This window comes from Ornithorhynchus anatinus, chromosome 4 (assembly GCF_004115215.2).
Source record: "Ornithorhynchus anatinus isolate Pmale09 chromosome 4, mOrnAna1.pri.v4, whole genome shotgun sequence".
NCBI lineage: Eukaryota > Metazoa > Chordata > Mammalia > Monotremata > Ornithorhynchidae > Ornithorhynchus > Ornithorhynchus anatinus.
In genome coordinates, this window is record NC_041731.1 from 7,553,606 (window position 1) to 7,573,342 (window position 19,737).

Sequence of the window (19,737 nt, forward strand, 5' to 3'; positions counted from 1 at the left end):
GAATCACCCACTTGGTACACACGAGTAGGGGAAAGGTGTCCGGGTTGGGTTGAGTCTGGGGGTCCTATCCCCCCTACTACCCGCTCCTGGGCTGTAAAGGCTATGTGAAGGAGAGGGGCTTTGAGGGCTTGGCTCTAAGAGGGCGATGGGAAGGGAAAAAGGAGTCTAGTCCAGATCATTTGGGGAGAGCCTCTGGGGGCCACACGGGGCGGGAGCCGGAGAAGAGGTCGAGGTGCAGGGTGCGGGTCGGGGTGGGTTCCACCCTCCGTGAAGGGACAGAGTGGGAGGCTGGGAGAAAGGAGAGAGTCTCTAAGATGGGAGAAGGAGCCGGAGAGCAGCCGGGGATGGAAAAAAAAAAGGCTGGGGGGCAGAGGGTGGGACTAAGCTGGGCGGGAATTTTTAGAGGACTGCCTGGATCACCCCTAAGTCAGCCTGCAGCTGCCATGTTAAATCCAACGGGGACTCGGGTGACTTTTGCTTCTTGATCCCAACATAGAGGACGGTAACACCGGTGGCTCAGAGTCCAGCAAGGACATTGGCTTAGACCCCGCCGGGCAGCCGGGCAGCGGCTCCTCCCAGAGCCAAGCCAAGCCCTCTGGTCACTGCCTGCCAATCAGAGGGCCGCTTCTGACCTGAGCAGCCTCTGCCAGGACCCCCACCCGTGCCTTCTATTTTGACCCCGGGGGTCCACGGGACAGACACCGACTCCCTCTGGCGCCGTGTCCTCGTCTTCCACTGGAGACAACTCCTCTGGAAAACCCTCCCTGAAGCAGCGTGGCTCAGTGGAAAGAGCCTGGGCTTCGGAGTCAGAGGTCATGGGTTCGATTCCCAGGTCTGCTACTTGTCAGCTGTGTGACCGTGGGCAAGTCACTTAACTTCTCTGGGCCTCAGTTACCTCATCTGTAAAATGGGGATTAACTGTGAGCCTCTCGTGGGACAACCTGATTACCCTGTATCTACCCCAGCGCTTAGAACAGTGCTCTGCACATAGTAAGCGTTTAAACAAAAACCAACATTCATCCGAGGACGAAAGGAAACACGGGGTCAAACTGCAAGCAAGGCACTGAAAGGAGCCTGGCCGTTCCGCTAAGCCATTCCGTTGCACCGGTGGATTAGAGGAACAGTGCAGAGAAGGAATGCATTTCACGCCGCGACAGCGGCAGGGTGGCCAGACTCAGGCTCACCCTGCAGCCCGGCGCGGAAAAGGGGACCCTCCGAGGGCTCCCGGACCGAACGGCGCATCCTGCTAGGTGAAGGAGTGGGGGCAGTGTGAAAACCCCCGTCCCCAGAGTGACCCTGGCACCTCCGTGACTGCCCCTTCCCCTCTGCCCCGGAGCCACGCCACTCCGCTGGTAGACTGAGTCCTGAGGCCTATACTGCTGCCCCCCCGTTGACGATGGAGAGGGGATCGGCAGGACTCCTGCCCTCTCGCTAGTTTCCCATCCCTCAGTGCCCTGGCCCCCGGCTTCTCCTTCCAGAACACGGGTCCCGGCTAGGCTGCAATGGCATTTTCTCGGGGGGCCTCAGGCTCTCGGGGGTGGGCTGGGCTGGGGGAGCCGAGAACGGAAAGCTGAGAGGCTCCCGGAGTCGGGTGTTGAGACCGCACCCCGACCACCCGGGGGGGGGGGGGGCCCAGCGCCTCGCACCCACACTGGCTGGTTCCGCTGGGGCCGGGCGGCGCGCTCAGGCCCCCATGTGGGAGCCCCACAGACCGGCCCGGCTCCTCCGTTTGAAAGGACCCTCCTCGTAGAGGGGCCACGGGCGGGCGGGCCGGCCTCTGGGGCGCAGGAGCCTGCGGGGCGAGAAGCGGCCCGGCCGGGAGGCCCAGTCCTGGCTGGCGAGCCGCAGCTGGTGCAGGGTGACGTGGGTGGCGCTGCGCACCGAGGCCTCCGGGTCGCACTCCAGCTCCCTGAGGTCTGCAACGGAGAGGTGCCCCCGCGAGGCATCAGAGCCGCCCCTCGGACCCCAGAGACACCCTGGGATGACGCTGCCCGGAGTTCGAGTTCCAGCTCTGATCCGGGCCTCCGCCGCTGCCCGGCCCCAGGCTGTCGGGGCTGGGGCAGCTGGAACTCTGGGACAGCGTCCAGTCGGTCTGGTCCCCCTAAACCTCTCCAAGTGCATCAGACCTAACAAAGTACCCCAGTTCCCCGGAGAGGTCCGGACTGGAGGGGCAAAACTAATAATAATTATTATTACTATGGTATTTGTTAGGCGCTTACTATGTGCCAAGCACTGTTCTAAGCACAGGCCCGCCCCCTGTCCCTGCCTGGTCTTGGGATTCAATCAATTAATCATATTTATTGAATGTTCACTATGCATGCAGAGCTCTTTACTAAGAGCTGGGGAGAGTACAGTATAATAGATTTGGTAATCACGTTCCCTGCCCACAAGAAGCTTACAGTCTAGAGGTGACTCTATAGCACCCTACAGGGCGGTGCTGACCTCCAGAAATACGTCCTTCGTAGTTATTGAGTGCAGAGCACTGTACTAAGTGTTCGGGAGAGAACTCATTAAGGAGCTGCCCACCCGTGGCATAGAGAAGCAGCGTGGCTTAGTGGAAAGAGCCAGGGCTTGGGAGTCCGAGGTCATGGGTTCGAATCCCGGCTCTGCCGCTTGTCAGCTGTGTGACTGTGGGCGAATCACTTCACTTCTCTGTGCCTCAGCTACCTCATCTGAAAATGGGGATTAAGACCGTGAGCCTCCCGTGGGACAACCTGATTACCCTGTATCTCCCCCAGTGCTTAGAATGGTGCTCTGCACATAGTAAGCGCTTAACAAATACCAACATTATTATTATTAATATTATTATAGTAGTATTCACTGAGCGCTTACTATGTGCAGAACACTGTACTAAGCACTTGGAATAGACTGTACTAAGCACTTGGAATAGACAATTCGGCAAAAGTACCTTCTGTGCATATCTACCTGATGCATTTTACAAATCCTGTTTGTAGCCAATACGCTGTTAAACGGAAATTCTGTGTTAATCACAGAGTGGGGCTGCTGGGACCTAAAGAACTGTTCTAAGAGGTCAGTAGTCTGTAAAATTCCTTGAGGGCAGGGACTGTGTCTACCAACTTCTTTTGTACTTTTTATTATGGCATTTGTTAGGGGCTTACTAGGTGTCAGGCACCCAACTAAGCCTGGTGCAGAGACGAGCTACCAGGTTGGACACAGTCCCTGTCCCACATGGGGCTCACACTCTAAATCCACATTTCACGGCTGAGGTAACTGAGGTACAGAGAAGTCAAGTGATTTGCCCAAAGTCACAAAGCTGGCATGTGGTGGAGCTGGCATTAGAACCCAGGTCCTTCTGACTCCCAGGCCCGTGCTGTATCCAGCAGGCCACGTCGCACTCTCCCGAGCACTTAGTCGACAGTGCTTTGCACAAAGAAAGCACTCGGGAAACACCACTGATTGACTGATCGATTGAGGAGGTTTTCTGTTTGAAGACACACGATCCCCGAGTAGGGTGAGACCCCAAAGATCATTATTTCAGTGAAGAACCGTGACTCTCTAGACTGGAAGCTCATTATGGGCAGGGACCGTGACGGCTAATTCTGTTGCACTGTACTCTCCCAAATCCTTAGTACAGTGCTCTGCATGTAGTAAATGCTCAATAAATACCACTGACTGATTGACTCCCGCAGACGGGGTTGCAGACCTTAAAGTGGACTCCCCCGAGACCTCTCGAAGGCCCGCGGCTCAGCCCGCACGCCCCACCCCCACCTCATCCCCCCCGGGGCCCGGGGCTGTGCCTTACTGTGCAGCAGTGAGTCCACGAGGCCTTCTTTCACAGCGCCGGCATCCGTGTGATGGACCAGAAACCCTGGACACGCAAGCCGACCTGGTCATCCCTCTGCATCTCTCCCCTGGGCTCGGCACGGAGGGACCCCGGGGCTAGATAGGATCTCACGGGCTGTGGGGAGGGGTGCCGTGCCACTTCAAGGGGACCCCACCCCTACTCTCTGGCTAGAAAGGGGGCCTCGCTGGGAACCGGGAAACCCAGGGGCCCCGGCCCCGCCTCCGAGCTGATCCCCAACATCGCCGTGAGCAGCCCGTGCCCCGCCTCCCCCGAGGGATCCCCTGCAGCTGGGGACCCCTGGCTGCAGTCAGCCAAGCCAAGGTAGGAGGGGAGATGGGAGGATTCACCCCTGGCGGGGTGAGGTGGGGTAGGTGTCTCTCAGCTCTCCCCGGTCACCAAGCCCCAGAGAAGGAAGAGTTGCCGATTCACCTATGAACATGCCTGCCGCCCGGCGGATGGACACCTGCGGACTCCTCAGGTAGCCCTGGGCCTGGTCCAGGAAGCCGGGGACCCGGCCGGGGTACCACCGCACCTGGGGGCGGACCGAGCCAGGGTCGGGGGTTTAGATAGGGACCTGGGACAGACGAGCTCGTTGTGGCCGGGGAATGTCACTGTTTACTGTTGTATTGTACTTTCCCAAGCACTCAGTACAGTGCTCTGCACCCAGGAAGCGCTCAGTAAATACAGAGAGAACCTCACAGTCTCCATACATACCCATAGACCCCAAACACTCCCACAGCTCCCCCACTCACACCCACAGCTCACACCCACACCCACAGTTCACACCCACACCCAGAGCCCCTGCCCGGGTACTGACACAACTTGTAGCCTTTGAGGAGTGGGAGAGCGGACCCCCCCTCCATCCTCTCCCAGCTCTCACTGGGGTTCACTGAGCCCTCACTTCGGCCCCCCCAGCCGCTTCCTCCCATTTCACTCAGCACTTGTGGAGGCGGAAGGAGGCTGCCCCTCTCAAAATGGTGAGGCCTAAGAAGCTGGGCTGGGTGTCCAGGGCCGAGGACATCAGGGTTGGGGAAGCTGGGGCTGAGGGTCTATGGCAAAAAGGGAGGGGAGGCCGGGACCGGGGAGGCCGGGCCGGGGGGGGGGGGGGGGGGGAGCAGGCCCTGGGGAGGTCAGGCGGCCGGGACTCACCAGACGCCGGCAGGTGCGGCTGAAGGCCTCGGGGCTATCGTAGTGAGCCATTGTGACGATCTCTTCCAGCAACCCCCAGTGAAGAAAGCGGTCACAACGGGCCAGGGTCCACTCCGCACTCTGCTGAGAAAAATCAGACAGGATTGGGGGTCCCTGCTGAGAAATCCACCCCCAGCTGGTTGGAGGGGTTGAGGGCCTCTGAAAGACTCGGTGATCTTTTCTTCAGGCCCCAAACCCAGTTCATTCCCCAATTATTGCAAATCCCATGCTCCACAGACTGGCAGGAACTTACAGAGGTCAGTTTGTCCAGGCCCCCACCTCTAAGCAGGATCCTTCCAGACCAGACAGGTAGGGACATTTCTGCTCTAAAATACCTCCAGGAGAATTCTTTCTCTTCTTTCCGATTCAATCAGCTCTTCGACTGTTCCTTCTCAAATGGGTTGTCTTCCTGCCCTGCCTTCACATCTCAGTTCAAGGCCACCTCTTCCAGGAAGTCTTCCCTGGCTTTCTCTAGCCACCCTCTAACACACCAGCCCCACCCATGACCCAGCCCTCCCTCTCAGGACTCTGCTGTCATCGATCTGTCTGGATGGAAGGGATTATCTGTGGGCAGTCTATCGTCTCCTCTCTCGGGGTGGGAGTTCCCCGAGGGTAGGGATCGGGTCTGCTCTCTCCGGTGGCTCTGCCCAGAGAGGGGGCCCAACGCAGACCTGGCGACGCTGCCAGTGCTGGGCCTGGGCCCGGGGCGGGCAGTAGAAGCTGCAGGGGTCTCCCAACATGAGGGAGGAGGAGAAGGAGGAGGGAGAGGAAGAGGCCAGGGGTCGGAGGGATAGGGGTGAAGGGGGAGCACAAACGGGCCGTGGGTACCCACCTCGGCTGCGTCTGGACTCTGGTCCTGCAGGTGGAGCAGCAGGGGCACCAGACTGTCCAGCACAAGGTCCCGCGTGGCGCAGCGTTGCAGCAGGGGCGACCGACCCACCAGGGTCCCAAACAGCCCGATGGCCGAAGAACGCACGGGGTCACGGGCCTGGGAGGAAGCCGGGAGGTGGGGTGAGCCCGGGTCTGCCCCGTCGCCTCTCCCCCACCTCTCCTCCCCGGGGCTGGCATCTTGCGTGGTTGGGGTTGTGGGGACCGTGAGACTAGTGTGGGCCGGGAGGAGAGGTCCAGGAGGAGCGGGGGTCGGAGGAGGGGGGTCCGGGGCCCCGCCGCTTACGTCGTCCAGGAGGGGCCAGAGCCGGGCTCCGACGTCGGGGCAGATGGAGTCGGTGCAGGAGTGCCCGCGAGGCTGCAGCAGGATGCGACGCAGGGCGCCCAGCGCGGCCCCCACCAGCCGTCCGTCCGCCTCGCCCAGGGCCCCCAGGAGGGCTGGCAGCAGCACCTCCACGTGCTGCACCTTGGGACCCAGGGGGACGAGGGTGGGGGGGTTGTCTATTTTCCTCCCCGCCTCCCTCCCTATCCCCCAATCCCTCCTGCCCCCTCCCACCCGCTCCCACGCCTCCCGGCCATGCCCTTCCCTCCAGCCCAGCTGCTCCCAACCCATCCCCGGGCCGGGCATCGCCCTTCCAGGCCCGGGCCGGCCCGGCCCGGCTCTCACCTTCCCCGCGTGCAGTGCCATGTGTCCCAGCCCCAGCAGCCCCAACCACCGCACGCTGGGTTCCGGGTCTCCCTGCCAGGCGCCCAGCCGCTCCAGGATGGACCCTGCCCGCAGCAGGCGTACGGTCGGCCGGCTCTGCAGCAACTGGAGGGCGGGATTGGAATCGGGGGTGGGCCGGAGGAGGGCCGGGGTGGGTGGGGGGGGGTCCCTCCTCCGCCCTGGGGCTTTGGGGTTTGGGGCCAGATCTGTGCTTCTGACACTGGGCAAAGGGGAGGAAAGGATGGAGAGGGAAGAAGAAGAGATATCTGGGGGACACTCCCTGCCCTCCTAAATAACCCTCTGCCCACTCCCTGTCCACCTCTCATCCACTCTGGCCACTCCAAGTTCACTCCCTGCCCACCTGGATGCCCCCCACCTGCTCCCATTCTGCCCAGTTGCTCCCATCCCACTCCCTGGCCGCCCCCTGCCCACTCCCTTCCCCCGGTCAGTCTGCCCTCACCCCAGTGAAGAAGGCCATGGCGGTGAGGCGCCGGGTGGCATCGGGGCTGCGCAGGAGCGGGAGCAGGTCGGCAAAGAGACCCCGCAGGTGGTGGTCGGCGTGGGCCACCATGGCACTGGGGGAGGGAGACAGGGGAGCTGGAGAGGGAGCATCCCCAATCCCGAACCCCATTCCAGGCTCATTCCAGCTTCAGTGGGCCGGTCACAGCTTTGGGGAATCTCTCACGGCACTGAAGCAGCATAGCAGGCCTCAGAGTCTGGGGACCATTTTTTATGCTATTTGTTAAGCGCTTACTTTTTGCCAAACACTGTTCTGAACGCTGGAGAGAGGTACACTTTAATTAGGTCCAACACAGACCCTGCCCCGCACGGGGCTCACGGTCCGAGCAGAAGGGAGAACAGGTATCCCCATTTTACGTTTGAGCAAACTGAGGTTCAGAGAAGTCAAGTGACCCGCCCAAGGTCACGAAGCAAACAGCTGGTAGATCTGGGATTAGAACCCAGGTAATCCCGCCTCTACATCTGCCAGCTATGTGACCCTGGGCAAGTCACTTAACTTCTCCGTGCCTCCATTTCCTCATCGGCAAAATGGGGATTAGAAACCTGTTCTCCCTCCGATTTAGACCGTGAGCCTTATTTGGGGCAGAGACGGCGTCCGACTTGATTAGCTCGCATCCCACCCCTGCATTTAGCACCGGCACGTGATTTAGAATTCGGCACATAATAAGCACTTAACGCATACCACAGTTATTATTATTACCAAAGAGCTTCGTAGGGTCTTGCTTTCAGCCGGGAGATGGGACGGGGACCGGCGGAGAAGCTAAGGAGTGGCTCTTTCGCTGTTATAACCACCGTGGCTTAACTGTGGCTCCCTGATCATTTCCAGATGACTACCTGGGAAGCTCCTCTAGCTTGACAGGGCCCCTAGGGAATCTCCGGGAGACAGCCGGAGGTGGGGAAGAGGAAGGGGAGGAAGGCCCAGAAAAAACTCAAATAACCTGCTAATGGTGGACCCACGAGCCAACGGGCAGCGGTGGGGGTGCCTCTGCCGGTAGCGACGGGGCCGTGCTTTACTTTGGGCGTCTGTGTGTACTTCGGTGCGTGTGTCTGTCTATGTGTATCTAGACAAGTGCGAACACCTAGGTGTGCGTCCCTTGGGTGGGACCTGTTTATCTAGGCGCCGGTGTGTTGATCTATGAATCTATAATGTGAATAAGTTGGAGGTCCCGTCCGACTGTATGTAGGGGCGGGTGGCAGAATCACTCTTACCCTACCCCTCTCTGTCTCTGTCTCTCCCTTTCCCGCCCTCCCCTTCTGTCTCTCCTTGTCTCTGCCCCCTCAGTCTTTCTCTCCGGTTTTCTGGGCCTTTTCGGCCACTCCCGCCGGCCCCACCCAATCCCCTTGGAGCGCACCAAAATCGGTCAGCTTAATAATAATGTTGGCATTTGTTAAGCACTTACTATGTGCAGAGCACTGTTCTAAGCGCTGGGATAGATACAGGGTAATCAGGTTGTCCCACGTGAGGCTCACAGTCTTCATCCCCATTTTAATAATAATAATAATGTTGGTATTTGTTAAGCGCTTACTATGTGCAGAGCACTGTTCTAAGCGCTGGGGTAGACACAGGGGAATGAGGTTGTCCCACGTGGGGCTCACGGTCTTCATCCCCATTTTACAGATGAGGGAACTGAGGCACAGAGAAGTTAAGTGACTTGCCCACAGTCACACAGCTGACAAGTGGAAGAGCTGGGATTCGAACTCATGAGCCCTGACTCCAAAGCCCGTGCTCTTTCCACCGAGCCACGCTGCTTCCCTACCTCTTGGCCACCTCCACCCCGCCCTGGCGGGCCGCCTGCCCCTCACCTGGCCAGCAGCAGGACGCCCTCCAGGTGAGTGTCCGGCCCCGAGAGCCGCTCCCAGCCCCCGGCCTGCTCCATGCAGGTCACCACCATGCGGCCTCCGTCCGCCCGCAGCAGGGCCTTCAGAGCCTCCACGGCACAGCTGCGGGCCCGGGGGAGGAACGGGGGGAGAGGAGAGAGAAGGTGTCAAGGGTGTGCGTGTTACTGGTGCTGGGGGGAGCCCCTCCAACCCCCGCCCGACCGCCCGGGTTTCACTTCCAGTCGTGCCCTGAGCCAACGAGTGCCAAAGCGGGAACTATTCCTCAGTTCCGTTTAGGGAGGCCAAGAGGGGACACATCGGCTCTCCCCGACATCAGCCATCCCTCCCCGGTGCCTGCCTCCCCTCTCCGTCCCCTCCTCCCCAAGGCCGCGGGACTCACTGGGCGTGGCTGCGAGGGTGGGCGGCCTTGCTCTGAGGGGGCCCCCGGGCCTTACTGAGGTTGTCCGGGGGACACCGGGCCAGCTGATGCAGCTGTGTCACCAGGGCGATGAGCATCTGTGGGTAGAAGCCCCTCATGGCACCCACACAGCCCGCCACAGCCAGCATTTCCCCCAGGGCCCGGGTGGCCTGCAAAAGGGAAGGGGGAAGAGGAGGAAGAGATGGAAGAGGAAGAGAAGAGGTTGGTCAGTAATAATAATCGATGACGATAATAATAATAATGATAGGCATCTGTTAAGCCCTAAATATGTGTTTGGCCCCGTTCTAAGCACCGGGGCAGTTACGAGTTAATCAGGTCGGCCACGGTCCCTGTCCCACGTGGGGCTCAACGGTCTAAGAAGGAGGGAGAACGGGTATCGAATCCCCATTTTACTGGGACACAGAGAAGTTAAGTGACTCGCCCCAGGTCACACAACGGGCAAGAACCAGGATCAGAACCCAGGTCCTCCGACTCCTAGGCCCACGCTCTCTCCCCAAGGCCACGCTGCTTCCCTCCACTCCTTCCATCCGGAATGCCCTCGCGTCTCCTCTCCAACGACCCGCAACCCTCCTCTCCTTCAAGCCCGTACTAAAAACTCGTTCCCCCAGGTAGCTTTCCGACATTCACCCCATTTACCTCCAACCGCTTTGATGGCAGCTGTTTCCCCACAGCGCTGGTTTCCATCTCTTTGGGCTCACGTACCTCTGGTGTCCCATCTCCCCTCCCTATAGATCTGGGACTTCTGCCCCAGTCCCTACTCGATCCCTCCTGCTGCTATTCAAGCCAATCTCTTCTGCCTTGGCCCCTGGTACCCGGACCACGCTCCTCACCACTGCGTCTCCGGCTCTCAGCCTTCTCTTCTTCCACCACAACGATCCCAGCTCCTTTGGCCTGTACTCAAGGGGACCGTTTCCCAAAGTTTGCAATGTACGGAGCTCCGTACCTGGCGCCTTCTGAGCCTCCCCGCTCCCCTCGCCGCTGTCATTTTCCCAATCCCGTCCCCTTCTGCCGAGAACATACGAGACGCCATCGGTCCCCTCGTCCTTTCTCCGCTGTGACCGGCAGTAGGGGTCCTAGAAGGAGCCCGTGATGGTTGTTCTCCAGGCTAATTTTTAGGACTGGGCTTCTGAGACATCCAACTTCCTCTCTAGTGAGATCCGAACCCCACCCACCTTTTCCCTAGGTCCCTGTATCCCAGTTCTGGGCGGCGGGGTCCAGCGGGAAAAGCATGGGACTGGGAGACAAGGACACCCAGGTTCTAATCCCGGCTCTGCCATTTGCCTGCTGTGTGACTTCGGGCAAATCTCTCTGCTTCTCTCTTTCTCGGTTTCCTCATCCGCACCGTGGGGATTGAATATGTTTCCCTCTGCCTCTTTAGACCGTGAGCCTCACGTGGGACAGAGACTGTGTCTGAATTGATTATCTAGCACTCAGCACAGTGCTTTGCCCGTCGACATCATTATCATCGGCATTAACTGAGCGCTACTTACTAAGCAGTTGGGAGAGAACAATACAAGAGAGTTGGACCACAGAGAGCCGACGGTCTAGTCCGATACTCAGGTCCGGCACAGGGCTCACAGTCTCAGTAGGAGGGAGAACAGGGACTGAATCCTCAGTTTGCAGATGAGGAAACTGAGGCACAGAGAAGTTAAATGACTTGCTCAAGTTCACACAACATGGAAACAGCGTGGCTTAGTGGAAAGAGCATGGTCTTGGGAGTCAGAGGATGTGGGTTCTAATCCCGCCCCCGCCACTTGTCTGCTGTGTGACCTCGGGCGAGCCACTCACTTCTCTGTGCCTCAGTTACCTCATCTGTAACACGGGAATGAAGACGGGGAGCCTCACGTGGGACAACCTGATTACCTTGTCTCTACCCCAATTCTTAGAAAAGTGCTCGGCACACAGTAAGCACTTAACAGATGTCACGGTATTATTATAATCCAAATACAAAGCGCTTGCTGTAAGTGTTTCCCAAATACTCCCATTATTATTATTGTGATTACTTCCCAACCTCTCTCCCACTCTCTCACCCAGCACCCACTCCCCTCCTTTTCTCCTTCGCCCCGTGACCGAGCAGGGGCGGGTTGGGGGATCCCACCCAGCGGTGAGGGAAGGCGGGCCGCAGGGGCCGGTCGGACTCACGGCCAGCGGCTCCTGGAGGGCCCCGTCGGGGCCCGCGGGGCTGCCGCCCAGGACCCGGGGCTGTCCCTTGAGTTTCCACAGCAGCTGGACCAGCACCGTCACGTTGACCCTCTGGTTGCGGCTCAGACCTCTCCACAGTTCCACCGCGCTGCTGAGAGACCCGGGTGCCCGGGCCGGCAGCCTCAAAGCCTGCCCCGCCGGGGCTGAACGGGGCCGACCGGGACGTTGGGGGAGGCGGGGGAATCTGCTGGGCCGGGGGCGCAGAAGGGCGGGGCCGAGACCCGGGGAAAAAGATGCAAGGCTGGAAGACTGGAAGCCTGGTTTGGGGCCCCAGTTCATCCCCAAACTGACTATACGACCCTGGCAAAGACAAGAGCTCTTCCCCCTCAGCGGGGGACCGGAAGGAGAGCGCGGGGATTGGCTCTATCTGTTGCCAAATTGTACATTCCAAGCGCTTAGTACGGTGCCCTTCCCTTAGTAAGCGATCAACAAATACGACTGAATGAATTTCTACGGTCTACAGTTGGAGTTCTCCCCAGCCCGGGGGCCTAGTGGAAAGAGCACGGGACTGGGAGTTAGAAGACCTGGGTTCTAGTCCAGCTCCCCCACTTGCCTGCTGTGTGATCTTGGGCAAATCACTTGACTTCTCTGGGCCTCAGTTTCCTCATCTGTAAAATGGGGATAAGATACCTGTTCTCCCTCTCCTGAGTTTCATGTGGGGAGGAGGGCAGGAGGGGACCGTGTCTGCTTTAATTATATCTTGTATATACCCCGCTGTTCGGCACATAGTAAGTGCTGAAAGAAATATGCCATCCTCACTTGTTCCAGCCCCCGACCTCCAGATAGATGTCTGGCTGACCCAAGCCAAGGCGGGCAGGTGAACATTCCTTCCCTAGATCTCCAGGGATGAAAATTCCCCATTTTCCTGGTGATCTGGCCATATCCAGGGTCCCAAGTCAGAAAGTTCTTCCTTACGTCCGACTCGGCTTTCTCCTGCTGATATTTAATCCCTTTCCTCTTCTTCGGGTCCTAGGTGGACACGATGAACACCTGGCCCGGCTCCTCCCCGTGAAAATCCCTTCTAGACTGCGCACGGTGATTTTTTTCCCCTTCTCTTCTGCAAGCGCTTCACTCATCCCTTTCACCTCTCCCCCCAGACCCTGTCCCTCGACCCCTTAGTCGTTCTTGTTGCTTTCCTCCGATCCCCCCTCCACTGTCTTCTCTAAACGGACCCCAAAGTCGAATCGAGCGTGGCCAGTGTTGGACGAGAGGAGAAGGACTTCTGCAGGATTGGCAGTCAATTTCTGGAGCTCCAACCCAAGGAATCAGAGGAAGGAGGCTTGGGGGGGGGCAGGGATCGAGGCCATTCCCTACTGAGACTCAGCTTTCCCTCCACTCCTCCCTCCTTGGGGTCAGGTAGAGTCAGACTGGTCTTTGAGAAAGGCCCGGGGACGCCCCATCCGGATGAAGAACCTGAGGCAGAGAAGGAGGAAGCACCTCCCGGCCCGGGGCCCTGGCCCGCGCTCTCCCTCCGGAAGAATCCCGGAGTCCTGACTCCCAGCCAAGCTCTAATTGCCGGAGCGTGTCCTCGGCCGCCACGGAGGAATGCGGGGCGGCCGGGCCAAGAGCGAGTAATTAGGGGGTAGACCGGCCGGGGCCGGAGCGAATCCCGGCCCGGGTCACCGTGGCAGCGGTAACCACGCCGAGGGGTCAGGGTTCCCCCGGCTCAGCGGGGAGGAGAGACGGAGTCCCGGGCCTCTCCAGTGCATCTGGCAGGGAGGGATGCCGGGCCGGGGGACCGGGGAGCGGCGGAGACGGGGAGGCTCCGCAGGAGGGAGGGCCGTCGGGGCCCGGAGCAAACGGGGCGAGGGGAGGAGGGTGCGGGCAGGTACCTGTCGCAGGGCAGCGAGTGGCTGAGGAGGCCGTGCACCACATCCGGGGCGTGCTCCACAGCCAGCGAGCACAGCACCCGCAGCGCCGCCCGCCGGGCCCGGCCCTCCGAGAACCTGTGGATCTGCAGGTGTAGCCCGTGGACCAGCTCCTCCACCTGCAAGGGGCACGGTCGGAGGGTGGGGCCCGGGGGACCCGACCCCCCCAACGGCCGGATTCCCGGAGCCGAGGGGGGCAGGGCCCGGGGGGGGGGGGGTGAGAGCCGGCGGGAGGGACGCCGGGGGTGGGGAGGCCAGCGGGGATGACTGACCTTGTCCCTCAGGATGGTCCCGTGGGCCTCCAGGGTGGAGGAAAGGCACACGGCGGTGGCCTGGGTCCCCGAGAAGCCGGCGTCCGTCAGGCAGGCCACGGTGTGGACGGCTAGGTCGGTGAGGAAGCAGGAGGCCAGGGGAAACTGGACACGTAGAGGACGAGTGGGGGAGGACGGGCAGCCTCCCGGAAAGGGGAGCGGAGCGGGGGCTGAGCTGCAGGGACTTCCCTGTGCCCCCTCGCCTCGCTGCCCCTTTCCCCATTCCCTCGCCCTCCACCCCGGGCCCTCGAGGCCCTGCGTCCTCCAGCCCCGAACCCGGGATCTCTTAACCCTGGGGACCCGACCGTCCACTTCCGCGACCCAGTAGTACCTGCTCAGGCCCGGGGGCGCAGGGGGAGGCTGAGGCCAGGGGGTGGAACGTGCTCTGCGCCGGGGAAGAGGGCCGACACTCCGGCCGGGCCTCTCCTTGGGGCAGCTGTGGCCGCGGCTGCTTCGGAGGCCGCTTCTGTGGCCGCCGCTGGTCGTTCCCGGGACTGGAAGCTGCGTCCTCACCCGCCTCCCCGGAGGCCGTCGCTCGGTCCCCGCGCCGCCCGCCGTTCCCCTCCGGGGCCGGCGGCCTCGACGCCGGCTCCGCCGTCCGCCCGTCCCCCCGGTCCCCAGGCCGCTGGCCGGGTCCGGCCCGGTCCCCCCGGTGGCTCTGGATCTCCTCGGCCAACGCCGCCAGGGTCAGGGCCCCCACGGGGCAGGGGGGCGGCTGAGACCCCGGGGCCACCGCAGGCCGCGGGCGCCTGGTCACCTTCGGCCGCCCCCCGCGAGCCCTGGTGGGCTTGGCCTTCGGCTGCGGCGGGGGCTCCGGGTTCCCCGGCCCCTCCGCCTCGCCCAGCTCCGGCCGGACCCCCTCGCCCGCCCCGGCAGCCATGCCCAGGGGCCCGCCGGCCGGCCTCGAGGCCGGGGTCGGAGGGCCCGGGGCGGCCTCCTCGCCTGCTCTCACCTGCCGGGGTTTGCTCCTACTCATCCTGCCCGTCGCAGCGCCGGGAGGCCGCACCGGGCGTGCCTGCGTGTGCGGGCGTGTTGGAGCGTGTGCGGGGGCCGGGAGGGAGGGAGGGAGTGGCCCCGCCCGGCCCAGAAAGGTGAAAAGGGCAGCGCCGAGCATCGATCCGCCCTCTTCTAGGTCCCAGGCACGCCGACACCCAGGCAGCCCGGGCAGGGGGCGGTTGTTTGAGGGCAGCGGACTTACTCCAGGAGCCCCTCCCGGTCACCCCTCCCTGAGGGGGAGGAGAAATCGGCTCAGGGGAGCCAGTCAGTCGTATTTATTGAGCGCTTTCTGTGTGCAGAGCACTGTACTAAGTACTGGGGAGAGGTCACATATCTCCCCCGAAACTCCCTTTCTCTGCCCTTGGACCCGGCCCCTCGGAGCTCTGTGTGTGTGTTCACATGTCTGTTTATACGTGCGTGTTCCTACTTAGACTGTGAGGCTCGGGTGGGATAGGGAACGTGCCCAACCTTATCAACTTGTATCCGTCCCAGCACTCAGAACGGTGCCTGACACACAGTAAGCACTTACTACAATAATAATAATCTGCGTATCTCGATCTGCACATGTGTTTGCTTTTGTCCCTGTGGTGTGTGTGCAAACCTGTCTGGGTGCCCACCTCTCATCTTGCAATCAATCCCCCATGCTAAAGTGCTCCGATTTTTAGCCACTTGGGTGCCAGCAGAGGAAACAGTATTCAACGGAGGCCCAGCAGACAGGCGCTTGGTGGCCTGAGAGATCCAAGCCGGGCTGGGCTCCGAAGAACCGGGGCCGGGGACGTGCCCGGACCTGCCTGGAGCGGCATTTTCTCCGACGAGGGGCCAGCTGCTCATCTCCCCCGGGAGCTCTCTGCGGGCCGGGCTTCCCAGGCCCCCCAGGCCCGGGGCGGGGCCCGGTGGCCAGAAAGCCCTCCCTTGTCCTCCACCCCCGGCCGACCCTCTGATCCATTAATCGATTTAAGTCAGTGGGTTTGAGTCCAACCCTCTAATCGATTTAAGTCACTGGGTTTGAGTGCCCCCCTCCCCCAGCTCCCACACCCCAGTGGTCCCGGGGAGGCCCGGAGAAGCGCAGCCCGGTGTCGGCGATCACACAGTCCGCAGGGGAGCGAGGAATCTAGCCTCTCGGAGCAGACTGGGCTGGCGGCCACAAGAGCGGCAACAACGATAACGATAATTATGCCCCGAATCCACAGAGCTGCTTCTTCCGAGCTTTTCCAAGTCCCTCGGGGACCTATCTGTTTGTGTGTCCCTGATCTGTCTGCCGTGAGCTGGGAGGCCGAGGGATGGGGAGGGGGAGGAGGCGGCCCCCCTCCCGGCCCCCCCGACCTGACCAGGCTCCCGCTCCGCTCCTCCGGGTCAGCCTGATCGGCCCGGAAGACCGAAAGCCAAGCTTGCGGCATCCAGGGTCCGGCAGGGAACCAAGTGGGCCCTACCTCGCAGGACCCCCGGAAGCTGGAGCGGGAAGAGGAAATCCTGGAGGCTGACAGCCTTCCCGGGAGAGTCACCCCCAAGTCACTAGCCCAGCCCGGCAGCTCTGGGCAGGGACGGGGGAGGGTGCCAGGATTCACCTTCATGCCAGCCTCATGACTTACCTGGGCCCGGGCAGTAGCCACCCACAGGCCCAGGGAGTTGCCACGGAACTGAGTCACGGCTAGTCCGACTCCGCCCTGGTAGTGATGCCCGGACTCCCACCCTGCTCAGATGAGGTGCCCCTGCCCAGCTACCTGCCCGGCAATCCATCGATGGTATTTATTAAGCACCTTCTGTGAGCAGAGCGCCGCACTGAGCGCTTGGGACGACCTGTTTCTCTCAGCCCCAATCCGTCTGCCAGGCTACCTAAAATGCCCTCCTCGTCCCTGCCCTATATCCACGGTGCCCACCTCCGTGTCTCTGGTCCCTACCGTTCTGGTTTAGCACCAGGGTGCTAAGCACTATAATACACTTCCTGTCCTCAAAGAGCTTATAATGCAACAGGGACGACAGGCAGACAAAACCCCTTTAAGTGTCTGACAATTTCATCTTGGAGAGAGTGTGAGAAAGAGAGAGGCAGAGAGAGGTGTTGTGTGTGTCGGCAGGGACTGAGTCGTTTGTATGTGTGTTGAGGGGAAGGGGAGGGGCGAATCCTAATTCCCCGACTAATAAATCTTCTCTTTCCCTGTTTCCCCACCCTCTCCCCAGAAACCTTGTGGCCAATTAGACTCTGTCAATAGCCAATGCCTGTTTATTAAGGGAAAGGGGGCCAGTCCCCTTGGACCTCAGCCCTCTGCATCTCCGGCAGCCGCCCCCTCATTTGTACGAGGCCAGAGTGGGGCTGTGATAGACGCAGAGGGAGGTGTCTCCCACAGGCCTGCGGGTGTGACTCACCTCAGCCAGTCTGAGACCGGCCCAGGAAGGAAGGCTCAAGCAGCTGCTGGACGCTGGGCACCACCAGCTCCTCTGGCCGCTCCAGTAGCTCAGCTCCTCCCGGCCGCCACACCTGGGGGAAAGACCCAGGGCACAGGGTTCTGGGTCTGGGGGCGGCGGGCGGTGGAGGCGGGCAGAAGGCCCGGGTGAGGGCCGCACCACCTCTCCATCGTGGGGGCTGCAGGACTCCTCCCCGGGCTCCGGGCCGCATCCCCAGTCCCCCGGAGCTGGAGGGCTCGGGGCTGGGAGGAGTGGGGGGCCGGGAGGAGACTGGGGGGCTGACACTCACTGCAGCCTGAGCAGAGGCTCCAGTCCCAGAACATGACGCATGAGCAACGTCAGGAACTCCTCCGGGTCTGTGGGCACAGGGGAGGACGGGGGCCAGGACAGGGAAGCACCGGGAAGGGGAAGAGAGACAGCAGTTGCCGGGGTAATGATAATGTCGGTGTTCGTTAAGCGCTTACTTTGTGCACAGCACCGTTCTAAGCGCCGGGGTAGATACAGGGTCATCGGGTTGTCCCACGTGAGGCTCACAGGCTTAATCCCCATTTTACAGATGAGGGAACTGAGGCACCGAGAAGTTAAGTGACTTGCCTAAGGTCACACAGCTGACAAGTGTGGGAGTGTTTGTGCGGCGGGAGAGCCCTGGCAACAGGGGTTGGCGGGGGCACCGGGTGGGCTGGGGTATTGCTGGGTGGCAGTGAGGGTTGGCAGTGGCGTTTAGACCGTGAGCCCGTCACTGGGCAGGGATCGTCTCTATCTGTTGCCGAATTGTACATTCCAAGCGCTCAGTACAGTGCCCTGCACATAATAAGCGCTCAATAAATACTACTAAGTAAATGAATGAAGCTCCTCCCTGGGTCACGCCTGGGGCCGGTTCCCATCCCAGTGGTAATCCCTGATGACCCTGTATCTACTCCAGAGTTTAGGACAGTGCTTGGCACATAGTAAGCGCTTCACAAATACTGTAATTATTATTATGGAGGTTAAGAGTGTGAGCCCCGTGTGGGACGGGGACCGTGTCCAACCTGATTACCTTGTATCTACCCCCAGCGTTTAGAACGGTGCTTGGCACATAGTAAGCGCACAACCGATACCATAATAATAATAATTATTATTAAAGAGGGGCAGAGGGAGAGAGGGCAACCCGGGGTGGGGGTGGTTCTGCCATAGAGAAGGGCAGGGGGAGATGGGGCGATGGGGAGGCCGCCATAGGGAGGGGCGGGGGCAGGGGTTTATTGCTACTGTTTTTGTCTGTCCGTCTCCCCCCGTAAGCCCGTCAAAGGGCAGGGAATGTCTCTATCTGTTACCGATTTGTACATCCCAAGCGCTTAGTACAGTGCTCTGCACATAGTAAGCGCTCAATAAATACTATTGAAGGAATAAAAAGGGGTCAGTCCTCCCCACAAAGACCTTCACCATCCAGAGCGTGCCCTCCCTGTCCACGGCTCCTGCCAGCCCCCGCCGCAAATCATCCCCCTCGAAGAAGCCCAACTGGTCCCCGACCCGGATCGGGGATTCCGTCTCCCCGAGGCGAGGCTCCATGAGGCCTGCGGCCCAGGCCCCGAGGGAGGAGGGCAGGGACCTTCCGGGTGCCCCAGCCGATCCGCCCTGCCCTGCCCAGCCCTGCCCAGCCCACCAAACGGGGAGGCTGGAGAGGGCAGGAGGCCGAGGAGGAGGTGGGAGCCCGGCTGGCGAAGAAGTCAGAGAAGAGGGAGGAAGAGGCGCACTCAGAATAATAATAATAATAATAAGGATGCTGTCTGTTAAGCGCTTACTATGTGACAAGCAGCATTCTCAGCGCTGGGCTTGATCCATCTAACCCGATTGGAAGAACCTGGGTTCTTAATCCCAGCTCCGCCACTTGCCAGCTGTTGTAAACCCGTTGCGGGCAGGGATTGTCTCTCTTTAGGCTCTACTGTACTTTCCAAGGGCTTAGTACAGTGCTCCGCACACAGTGAGCGCTCAAGAAATACGACTGAATGAATGAAGACAAGGTAATCTGGTTGTCTCATCTGGGGTTCACGGTCTTACTCCCCATTTTACGGATGAGGGAAATGAGGCCCAGAGAAGTGACTTGCCCAAGATCACAGAGCAGACAAGTGGTAGAGGCAGGATTAGAACCCACGTCCTCTGACTCCCAAGCACTTTAATAGGCACTTAAATACCATAAAAATGAGAGGGAGGAGGAGGAGGTCGAGGGGCAGGAGGAGGAGTCAAAAGAGAGAAGGGGGAGGTAGAGGTGGAGGAGGAGGAGGAGGAAGCAGAGGAGAAGGAGAAATGGGCCAAGGGGGAGGCCGAGGAGAGGAAGAGACCCAGAGGAAGAAGGAGGTGCGAGGGGAGGAGAATTTATACTGATGACTGTTTGTTTGTATTGACGTCTGCCTCCGCCCCCTGCCAGACTGTGAGCCATTAAGGGCAGGGATTGTCACTCTTTACTGCTGTACTCTGCACACAGTAAGGGCTTAATAAACACAACTGAAAGAATGAAAAGGCGGAGGCAGCTGAGGATAGGGAAGAAAAGGCAGAGGGGGCCACTGAGGAGGCTCTCCACCCACACCGGCAGTTGCCCCTGCAGACAGACCGGGATCCACAGA

The 19,737-nt window shown here is 60.6% G+C and overlaps 1 protein-coding gene across 1 annotated transcript; it reads right to left on the reverse strand.

Annotated features, from left to right (window-relative positions):
• Positions 1–1,683: 1,683 nt before the first annotated feature.
• Positions 1,684–14,720, reverse strand: MROH6 (maestro heat like repeat family member 6). The gene is made up of 14 exons (XM_039911933.1): positions 14,153–14,720; positions 13,706–13,887; positions 13,398–13,552; positions 11,506–11,656; positions 9,325–9,512; positions 8,910–9,047; positions 7,048–7,162; positions 6,549–6,692; positions 6,168–6,347; positions 5,826–5,981; positions 4,955–5,074; positions 4,235–4,337; positions 3,764–3,829; positions 1,684–1,916 (listed from the first exon to the last, which is right to left on the reverse strand). The coding sequence occupies exons 1-14, from the start codon at positions 14,718–14,720 to the stop codon at positions 1,684–1,686; spliced, it is 2,499 nt and encodes an 832-aa protein (XP_039767867.1).
• Positions 14,721–19,737: the final 5,017 nt, after the last annotated feature.